This window comes from Tupaia chinensis, unplaced genomic scaffold (assembly GCF_000334495.1).
Source record: "Tupaia chinensis unplaced genomic scaffold, TupChi_1.0 Scaffold000515_1, whole genome shotgun sequence".
NCBI classification, from domain to species: domain Eukaryota; kingdom Metazoa; phylum Chordata; class Mammalia; order Scandentia; family Tupaiidae; genus Tupaia; species Tupaia belangeri.
Window position 1 is genome coordinate 5,027,492 of NW_006160028.1, and position 11,547 is coordinate 5,039,038.

Consider the following 11,547-nt stretch of genomic DNA (forward strand, 5'->3'; position numbering starts at 1 on the left):
AAAGAAAAGAAAAGAAAAGAAAAGAAAAGAAAAGAAAAGAAAAGAAAAGAAAAGAAAAGAAAAGAAAAGAAAAGAAAAGAAAAGAAAAGAAAAGAAAAGAAAAGAAAAGAAAAGAAAAGAAAAGAAAAGAAAAGAAAAGAAAAGAAAAGAAAAGAAAAGAAAAGAAAAGAAAAGAAAAGAAAAGAAAAGAAAAGAAAAGAAAAGAAAAGAAAAGAAAAGAAAAGAAAAGAAAAGAAAAAAAAAGAAAGGAAAAGGAAGGGGGGAAGGCTTGGTAAAGGCAGCACAGTGGCTGCTATGCTATACGCCAGCACTGTTGCAGGCTTGGGGATAGAGCAGCCAACAAGATATTGATAGACTGCTTGCTGCTTTCATGGGGCTAGGTTCCATGCTAGTTGAGATGGGAGAGAATAGACAAGACAACAGCTGTGTCAGGCAATGTGTCATAGAAACAAGTGCCCTAGCTCTGTCGCAGGGAACCTCCAACCCAGCAGCCTTTCCCATCTTCCTCCACACCACTGCCTTTCTCTTAGGGGCAAAATCCAGCCCTTCCCTTACCAGCTTGGGTGATGGGGCTGCAAGACACAACTCCCCAAAAACACCACAGACAGCCTCTCTGTTCTCACTGTGTCTTCTCTCCTCCAGGAGCCATGGTTATCGTCAGTGGCTGGGGGAAGCAGTTCTTACAAAGGTTACCGGAGACCCTGATGGAGGTGACGTTCCACATATGCCCTACAAAGAGTGACACCTCAGCTTTGCATTGGCCTTCCTGCTTCACATTGCTCTTCAGGGATTAGTAGGCTTAGACACAGAGTGGCGAGAGAGGTACCAGGCACCCACTCACCTCCAAAATTCAGTGGAACTTTGAACCCTAGAGAGCTCCATTTGCTTGTTCTATGTATCATGGGTTCCAATCTCTAAACACTGTTCCATGGTCCTGGTAGTTTATTAAAGAGGCTCAGCTTATACAAATTCTTCCAGAAACATCAGACTTTGATACCCCAAAGGGTCAAAATCAATCTATATACCATAAGAGCTACAAACCAAATTAACCAAGAACAGGTTACTCTTGTTAAGCAGTCCTTGAAGCAATGAACTTAACTATTGCATTTAGAAGTCCACACTCCCATCATTTCAGAAAAGGAAACTGGACTAGGAATAGGGAGCTATGGCTTCAACTTCTGGCTCCTGTTCACTTTCTGGGTGGCCTGACAGTCGTTTTTCCTCTCTAGACCTTAGTATACTAGCAAAGTTGAGTGGCAATATGAGATGTCTTCTATGAGCTGCCTGACTCTGACAGCACTGGGTTCTGTGATTCACACAGCTAGTTTCTAAATTGTTTAATGTATATATTTTAACATACTTTAAACATTTGGATTTGCAACAACCATTCATTCCTCATTCATGAACTCCCAGGTGTTTATTTAGTGTCTCCTGGGTGCCAGATAGTACCAGCTACGACCAGTGCAGGTCCCTGGCTCTCCTGGGCTTACAGTCAAGTCAGACAGGCCCCAGTAGCAATGGATGTGCTAAGGTGATGAGAGAGAAGTGCAGCTGCTCTGGAATGTATGAGGTTCAGAAGGGCTTCTCAAAGAAAGGCGCTTCAGTGATACCTGAACGATGAATCAAGCTTAGATAGGATATGTCCTCAGGACCACCCCGCCCTGGCTTCCACGTCCCAGTTATCCAGGGAGCCCACGACCCATGAAGGATGTGAATAGCCTCTGGTTCCCATTACACGAGGACCCACAGAAGTTGTGTGTGTGTGTGGGGGGGGGGCATACAATCCATTCAGCTCCTGTTCTGGCTGAATAGGACTCATGTGCTTTCTCTCTCTCTTTTTTTTTTTTTTTGTATTTTCTTATTTATTTATTTGTTTAAATCTGCATTTTATCACGTCTTTACAGTATACATTTCTATTTTTTATTATTTTTTTATCTACTCCAACATTTATCCCTTTAGTAAATCGAGGGCAATAATAATCACAATATGCTATTTTTATATATCGGCTTAGTTTTTTAAAAATCAAAATGATATTTTCTGAGTACCTGTTATGTTCCAGGTTATGTAAAACAGAAACGGACAAAATACAGATCCATTGTCTAGAGACTCGTACTGTAACGAAGAACATAGTAAACACCTGCTACAATGCGAACACTGATATCCCTTCAAACACCCAATATTTATACAATAGCTGTAGTTTAGAAAGCATTTGCTCATTCACTTCCTCTTTATGAACCTCCCTGTGATTAGTATGTCAAAATTTTCAGATGAGGAGACAGTCTCAGAGCACGGAAAACAGTGATTAAGCCATATGCTCCACATCCACAGTAGAGATGGCGGAAAGGAAAACTGATCACGGTTTTTGTGTACATTGTCATAGCTCAGACAACGCTTGTGTTGGGCATTATCATCTCCACTTTACGGATGTGAGAACTGAGGCCAAGAGAGAGCCCATTACCTGTCTAAGATCACATAGCAAGTCCACAGCTGATACTACAAAGTGAGCTCATTGCAAGAGTACCAGACCATGGCTCCTGCTTTTCATTCATTGTCCTTTCGCCTGTCCCATAAAGCAGGTTCTGAGCTCAAGTCTGTGATACACTCAGACCCATTCAGGCATGGGATCAGGAGGAGCCAAGAACAGGGACTTCTCGGCCACGGATAAGGCCAATAACAACCTTGTTTTTCAGATTGAAATCCCAATTGTTGACCACAACACCTGCCAAGAGGCCTATGCCTCACTGAAGAAGAAAGTGAGCAAGGACATGATCTGTGCTGGGGAGAAGGAGGGTAAGTCAAGAAGCTGGGTTGGGGGACCAGCAGTTAGCGTAATGGCTATGTCGCTGGACTCCCACGTAGTCAACCGTGGTTCGCATCCTGGACCCCGTGGCTTAAAACTCACACCGTGCACGTGTGCATGCGTGCCCAAGATCCTGAGAGGAGTATGGAGGAGAAGGGATTGCGGCGTGACCATCCCCCCGAGGGCTGATTTCTCGCTTTCTGTCTCTCTGTCTCTCTCTGTCTGTCTGGCGAGCGCACGCGCCCTATAGTAAAAACCTCTCCAAAAAAAAAAAAAGCTGCCACCCCCCGCAAAAGAGGAGACATTTATAAATTCATAATGATAATCTACTAATTTATAAAATTATCAGATATTTTGTTTAAAAATAATTTCATAGTGCTTCAAAGGAGCGTTTTACTAAATGTTTTATTTTTTTTCTTAGTATTCACCATGTGAAACACACATACTTATAAGATTGGATATTTTTATTTTTATTTTGTCACTAGGCTATTAATTTTACTTTCTAAATCTAAAATATGTGCTCAATCTACAGCAACAATTCAAATAAGAACAAGTGAATAAAAGAACAATACAGAACTAGTAGCAAATTCATACACACAAACACATGCACACATACAATGGATTACAGAGAACACCTTGCAGTGAAACACTGCATTCTTTCATGTAAACTGCTTTCCAAATCCTCAGTAACAACGTGCTTTTCAGATCTCATTTCTGTAATCTCACTGCCCCTTTGGTCATGCTATTTTACCACCTGCTATGTTAGATAGAACTCTTACCTCCTGGGAGGAATATAGTCCTGATAGTTTATGAAGGCTGCAAAATACAAAATTACTGAGGATGATTGTCTTCCCTGTACCACCATGATCACTGGACCATATTGCCGGCTGCAACCCCATCCCATACCTGCTTGAACTTCTTAGTTTCCTCACTGTGGCCCCCACGTTACGTCTCCCTGTCCAGCTCCATCTAATGTCATGTCCACTCACCTTGCTCTGCTCCTCACTGCTTTCTTTTCTCACTCATGGCCAGTAAATTACCAGGACTTTCTCAGAACTGCCACCCCCCAGGGGGGCAGTGCAGAGCCAGAAGTAAGTGCTGCTGGCTTCCGAGTCTTGTAGACTATCAGGGATTCTGTCAGAGAAAATAATCGTAGAGTTGCGTGCTACGAAATTTCCATATTTTCTTCCCACTCTTTTATTCCTCTAAAGAGAATGGCCTGAACCAGCTCCTCCTAAGTCACTTTGAGTTCTGAGGAGGCCTGACCTAGAACTGCTCAGAGACCTGATTTGGGTCGGTCTATGGCGCTCTCTAGTGACCAACTCTTTGAACTACATTCAGATGTAGGAATCCTTTGGATTTGAGCTGGGAAAAGGGGTATAATCAGCATCTCTTTTTCATCTAGGGGGGAAGGACGCCTGTTCTGGTGACTCTGGAGGCCCCATGGTGACCCTGGATACAGAAAGAGGCCATTGGTACCTGGTGGGCACAGTGTCCTGGGGCGAGGACTGTGGGAAGAAGGAACGCTATGGAGTATATTCCTACATTTACCACAACAAGGACTGGATCCAGAGGGTCACCAGGGTGAGGAACTGAATTAGCTCCTCCATTCCAACCCCACCTGCTATGGTCAGTCAGCAGCTGATGCAAGTGGCCATTCCTTTCTTCACCCCCCTTATTCAGCTTATCACTGGACAATGAAGGGGCCACCTCTGCCCCCTTTTCCCTATCTTTAAAGAAGCAGGGTAGCTAAGTGATCAGAACATAGGCTGGGTCTATGCTCCATCACATACAAACTTCGCGATGCTCGGCAGGTGACTTCATCTCTTTCAACCTCGGTTTCCTCATCCATAAGATGGAAAGACCTTACCTACCTCATGAAAGTCTGATGAGGGTGGAATTAATGAATGTATACACTGTTTGACACGGTGCAGGGCGTAAACTAAGGGCTTAATAAACAGGACTTGGCAGGTCAGTGTGTCCACCAGGCAGATGAAGTTCTCTTACAAACTCCTGGCTGGCCTTTAGAACTGATTGGTGAGCCCCCTCTCCCCTGCACTTTGTTTCCCAAATGCCCCATGCTTCTCTGCCCCCTTACAATGTCCCCACCCCACCCCCACCTTTCCCTCCTAACATAGAACAGACCGGTTCTTAGTCCTGTGTCATGCTGCACAGCAACGTAGCTTTCAACATGAGCCAGACACCAAATTGTGGGAGTGCTTTAGAGAAGCACAGCCTGACAGGGAGACAGGGAGTGGTGGGATGGGGAGTCAGGCAGCTGGTTCTCTGGCTCTTCCTGCTTTTCTGTGTGGCCCTAGGCCATCCTTTCTCCTCATCCCAAAGAGCCCTCTTAGCTCTGATGATCCAAGATCCAATGAAGCCATTTTTCCCCCTGATGTGAGTTAAAGCTAAACTAACCAAAAAGAAAAGTTGACATTAGATTCAAAAGTGCTTTGATGCAGACAAAATGCTGCTGTTGGTCCTGCAGCACCCACTCCCACTCACCACACACCGTTCCCCGACAACACGGCCCAGCACATGCCGGCCAGGGATCGTTCCTTGTTCCTATGCAGAGCATGAGTCCTGGGCCCTGGCCTTCCCTTCCTGGAAATCTAGGCTGCACAGGAGGGCCCTGGTAGGCCACACCTCAGGCCCTGCACTCTCTCCCTATATCCACAGCGGGGCCCCAGGAGTCATTCCCCCTTTTCCTTACCCCTAAGCCCCATCCTGAATTCTCTAGTTCAACAAGATCACAAATACTTCCTCAGCACAATGCCTCTCCCATCCAAGAGCCACTTCCTCACTCAGGAAACTTCTAGAGACCAAATACTCTTCAGAGCTCCAAGATATAAGCCCTTCATGCAAACAGAAGCTTCGAGTCCCTGTCTTCTGTCCTGCCAAAATTGGTCTTCACAGGGATATGAGCTCTTAACCTCCTGATAGTTACAGGAACCATTGAAGATCTCTTGTTGAAAGAGTGAAATAATGGGAAATTAGAATGTATAGGCACTCAGCCCTAGGCTGAATACTCAGGGATGGTCATTCTTCTTCTCTGTGCCCTGCTATTTATTCTCTAAAGAGAAGATGCCAATGGGACCCAACTTCATCAGAAGCTTATCAAGCAAGCTAGAGGTCTATGTTAAATACCAAAGAATTGTTTTTGGTTTTTTGTTTTTGGTTTTTTGGCTTTTTTTTGGAGAGGTTTTTGCTACAGGGCGCATGCGCTCGCCAGAGAGACAGAAAGCAAGACGTCATCTTCTGGAGGGATGGACACGCCGAATCCCTTCTCCATTCTCCTCTTGGGATCTTGGGCACGCGCACACACACACCCAGCGTGAGTTTAAGACACCGGGTCCGGGACTCAAACCAGTGTCTACTCCATGGGAGTTCAACGACATAGCCATTACACTAACTGCTGGTCCCCAATACCAAAGCATTGTGGTGCAAAGTTTTGGGATTGCCCCAAGACATTACACCTTCCCATCACACAGCATTGCTTGGGTAGTCCCAGTCCTAAGCCATGCTGACTGCTATAGGGACATAGCCTAGGATGAAGGTAGGGAGGATAACAGTTATGCCTTATAGGCACTCCAAGCAGAAGACGTGACACACACAGAAATCATTACCGTGTAACTAGATGAACCATGCCAAGTGCTCGATTTTGGAGCACCATGGAGATAAGAGAGAGGCCATTCTGGTATTTAAGTATTGGGAGAGAGGACACAAGGAAGGCTTCCCAGGTGGGATGGAGCTGCAGCAGAGCTTCGACTATGGTGGGCATTTCCACAGATAAGACAGAAGGAGGCCTTCTGGATGGAGGGAGGACAAAAGTAAATGTACACTCAGGTGTCTTCTGATAACCCTAGCTCCTCCCACAAAAGCAGCATGTCCAGTAGACCAATGTCCTGGGGTCAGTTTCAACATCTAAAAGACTTCTCCTGAGAGTCAGAATACTAAACAGAATGCAAAACAGCCTCAGGATTTGTGTATGGATCCTGACTTCTGATGGGACCCAGGTAATCGTTTGTTCCCCCAGTTGCACCTTCATCCTTATTCTGAGGCAATGTCTGAGTGGGCCCGGGGATTTTGACTTCCCCTGGATCTGTGAGCATTAGTTTGATGTGCCAGCTCCTGCACTGCTGCTCAGGCCCAAGAAACTCAAATCTCTCATGGCATCAAAGAAGCAGAGAGCTGGAATATCTCTAAAGACCACCTTGCCTCAATCTAAGACCTCCTTGAACATTTTCTAGTGATGAGAAATGCACAGCCTCCAAGTGCAGCCCGTTCTAATTTGAAAATGCACTGTCTTTTACCAAGATACCCCTGTATGCAACCAAAATCCACCTCTCTAGAATATATTTTTATAATTAAAGTTGTAATTTCATACTATGAATGTTGTTATTAGCAATATAATCAAGCCTGGATTTCATTAGCATCAAAAGCTGTTGCTCTTATGGGAAACTACACGTTTGTTCCAATAAACATCTGCATCAAGTCAAAGCTCCTTGTTTGGCTTCTAAGTTTTTCATGCACGGATGATTCTGGTGAGTTGTTTTCATTTATCAGCATTTTGTTGTATTTGATTCAGAACACTGTACCATGGAAAGAGAGCGAAACTATGATGAGAAGATTGTGTTATGGATAAAAAAGCATTCCTTAGGTTTTTGGGGTCTGTTCTGCTTAAATACACAGTCCTATTATTCCTGTAAATTACCAAATATTACAGAATGTGAGTTTCAGCATACAAATTAAATTTCTTGAATGCTCCCAACACATAGAATAGAAAAAAAATGTTTTGATCATATCTTCAATGTCTGGTTCAGAGACCATGCCACCATGTCTATGAGTGGCCTATTCTGGACTGGGGTATATACTTCTACCATGAATTTATCTTAGAAACTAAAGAAATTCTATCACCGGGACCAGCAGTTAGCATACTGGCTATGTCGCTGGACTCCCATGAAGTCTACCGCGGTTTGAGTCCCGGACCCGGTGGCTTAAACTCATGCTGGGCACGTGTGCGTGCATGCCCAAGATCCCGAGAGGAGAATGGAGGAGAAGGGATTTCAGTGTGGCCATCCCCCCTGGGGGGTGATTTCTCGCTTTCTGTCTCTCTGTCTCTCTCTGTCTTTCTGGCGAGTGCACGCACCCTATAGCAAAAAAACCTCTCCAAAAAAGAAGAAAGAAAGAAAGAAATTATACCACCGAGAAGCCCTTCAAGCAAGAATAGGCCTGAGCTGGAGAGGAGAAATCTAGAACACTCATATGGCAGAGGTAATGGCCAATCTTGGTCTAGAATGAATCTTGCAGTCAAGATATTTAGGCCCTGGTACAGCCTAAGCTGACTCTCTTACCCATTTAATTTTTCATCTATCTAAATAAATTGATAGAAATCATCTTTGCCCTGTCTTTGTCTAAGGTTATCAAATCAGATTAACAATTAGCAGACAAGAAACAACTTGGGAAACTGTAAACATAGTTTATACTCAAAAAATGCCAAAAATTTATGGGAAATAGTAACCACTAACCTTTTTGAGCACCTAGTATCTGGTTAAGACTGCACTGAGCTCTTACACACATGCTCTAGCTTAGCCCTCACACCAACCCAAGATAAAAGTAGAACTATCACTGCCATTTTATAGGTGAGCAAACTGAGCACAGTAAGATTCAACATGTGGCCCAACCTGGAAGCAGCAACACCTGAGCATCAAGGGCCACACCAATGCCCAGATCTGTGTCCTGACACCACTCTCCAGTAAAAGTAGCAGGGTTTTTGAAAAAATGGCTGATTTCAGGGCTGGAGCAGGAAGGAAATGTGCACAATGAGCCTACACCATTGTCCAGGGCCAGGGAGTAAGGAGGTGTGTAAAGTACCCCCCCACACGCTGGGGCTATGTCAAAGGGACACAGGAGACAATAGAAAGAGCTCCAGGGACCAGAGCTAGAAAGATTTGAGCACCCAAAGCAGTATCAAGTAATAACCCAAATAGAAAATAAACACCCACATGTACATACATATATGAGTACACTACAGAACAAATAAGCAAACTGAGAAAGTAAAAAATCTCGCATAGAAAAGATCAAATAATTTATGTAAATACTCTGCCTTAAAGAGAGATAGCACAAGTCCCCTTCCTTAAGTGTTGGCACGCGTAGGGAATTCCTTCCTAGTACAGAAGCAAGGGGCAGACTGGGGAGAATACGCACAGTAATCTACAGGGGAGAAATCTGATAAGCAGTACCTCAGCCAGGAAATCAAGGTACATATTAGCAACAATAAGTCATACTGATAGCATGGAACCTTGATATGCTGTAATGAAAATAGCTCTGTACCTGTTCTTTCTCCCCAAATCCCATAACCCCGGTCCAATCATGAGGAACACATCAGACAAATCCCAACTGAGCGATATTCTACAAAGTACCTGACCAATACTCCTCAAAAGTACTGTCAAGAACAAGAGTACTCTAAGAAATGGGCACAGTCCAGAGGAACCAATAATGGGTTCAAGTGTGTACCCCAAGAAGATTTGTTGAAGTCCTAACCTCCAGTACAACCAAATGTGACCTTATTTGAAAAGAGGGAAATTGCAGACATAATTATCATAATGAAATCGTACTAAATCAGGGTTTGCCCTTGAGTCAATATGGCTGGTGTCCTCAAAGAAAAGAAGACAAAGACACAGGTGGGGACAAACGCACTGTAAAGATGTGAGCAGAGACTGAAGTCCACAGCTGCAAGCCAAGCTTCACCAAGGATTGCCAGCAAACTGCCAGAATCTGGGAGTAGGCAAGAAAGGATTTTCCTCTACAGAGTTCAGAAGGAACACCACGACTACAGACTTAAAGTCTTCCCAAGTATACCACAATAAATTTCTGCTATGTTAAGCCAGCCAGTTTGGGGTGTTTTGTTAAGGCATCCCTAGGACCAACACAAAACCTAATGAGACAAGATAGTTCAATGTAATGTGGTATCCTAGGTAGGATCCTAGAATAGAAAAAGGACATTGGGTAAAAACTAAGGAAGTCTGAACGAAGTGTGAGCTTTAATGATAAGGCGTTAAATCTGGCTCATTAATTGGGGCAAATGGACCACACTGATGTAAGATGCTAATGACCAAGAAGACTGGCATAGGGCACAGCAGAACTGTCTGCACCGTCTTCACAACCTTTCTGTAGATCTAAATCTATTCTGAAAAGAAATTTATCTTTTAGAAAAAAGTGACCCAAGGATTAGGCCTGTAATTCAGTGATTAAGCACTGTGCTCACGGAGCTAGATCCCACACGTGGGGGATGGCAGCAGTTCAAGTCCTGGCACTCACAGCTTGAAAAACATGCCAGGTATATGTGCATGTGTGCCCAAAGTCCTGATGCAATGAAGAAATAGAGAGAAAAGGATTGTAGTATGACTATGCCACTGAAAGGTGCTTGCTCTCTGTCTTTCTCTCTCTACCCCCCTTCTCTCTCTTTCTCTCTTCTTTATCTCTCTCTCTCTCTCTCTGGTAAGTGATGTGCCTTCTGGCAATTAAAAAAAAGTGACCCAAGATTACTTAGCTAGGAGATGGGAGAACCAGAATTGGAAACTTGTTCCAATGGCCTCTGGAGCTAAGTGCTTAACTGCTACAGCAGTGGTACTTGAACTGGGTCACTTACAGGAGTCACTGAGGAGTTAAAAAAAAAATACTGATGCCTGAGTCCCATCTCCAGAGATTCATACATAACTAGTCTGGAGTTAAGGCTGAGCACTGGGATTTTAAAAGATCTCTGTATGACTTTAATGTGCATCCATTCTGAGCTATCCTGCCAGTATATAACCCCTGAAGAATGTTGGGGGCCTCTATTCCCAAGGTTGGTTCTTTTACTTAGGTTACTCAGTTGGTATGAAACAGAGATGACACAGATGTCTTGGCATTCTAGTTCACGATCCAGGATGTTTCTGTGACTCTTTTTAACAATATCATTGCTAGAACTCTTCTTCATTCATGTTTTCATGGAAGGACAGTGATCTTGTACTTTACAAGTAACCCAAAGAAAAGGAAATACATCCTAGCATTGCAGAATAGCATTATGAGAAGGCTAGGGTTTGAAATGACCCTAGATACTTGGGGGGAACTAAATGACTTGGTGTCCCTTGAGAGACAGACAAGTTGGGGGAAAGAACAGCACACCCTTCAGGAAGACCTGTAAGTATAGAATCAGAAAAAGCCCTGGATGCTCAGCTTGGTCTTGGGAATGGAGAGACCTCTGAGGTTTTTGAACCAAGGAGAGATACGATCAGCTTTACCTATCGAATGAGGTAGTAGTGCACAGAAAACGAAGGGAAACTCCAAAGGACTATGGAATATCAGCAAGGGATATAATGAGCTGGAATGAGGCCAGGCAGTGAAGAGACAGGAGAGGAACCTGCTTTGGAGAGCTCTGAGAACCTCGGGCTGGGCTTTAAGAAACCACTTTTATCACATTCTCGAACTCTGTTAACACTTCACAATAAGTTAGTATAAAAGTAGAGAGGACACAAGACCAGAACCAAAACTCAAAAGCAGTCACTATTTTCTAAGTCTCTGGTTTTTCTGTGACCTGCTGGCATCAGAGCAAGTCCTTAGAAAGGAAGCATGTGATTCTCTGAGCTTGAGGAAAGAGACAAACAGGGCCTTTGCAGCCACTTCCTGCTTCTGGTATGCATTGGCCTTTATTTCAAGAAAATAAGATAAATGTCATTTGGATGCATAAACAAAGGATCAGTTCCCAG

General features: G+C 43.9%; 1 protein-coding gene across 1 annotated transcript in view; it reads left to right on the forward strand.

Annotated features, from left to right (window-relative positions):
• Positions 1-5,787, forward strand: part of MASP1 (MBL associated serine protease 1) — a 77,015-nt gene extending 71,228 nt beyond the window's left edge. Inside the window, exons 14-16 of the mRNA XM_006156737.3 lie at positions 643-710; positions 2,691-2,790; positions 4,206-5,787. Of these exons, the coding sequence (XP_006156799.1) occupies positions 643-710; positions 2,691-2,790; positions 4,206-4,396 (359 nt within the window). The 3' untranslated portion in view covers positions 4,397-5,787. The remainder of the gene's footprint in view (positions 1-642; positions 711-2,690; positions 2,791-4,205) is intronic.
• The last annotated feature ends 5,760 nt before the right edge of the window (positions 5,788-11,547 follow it).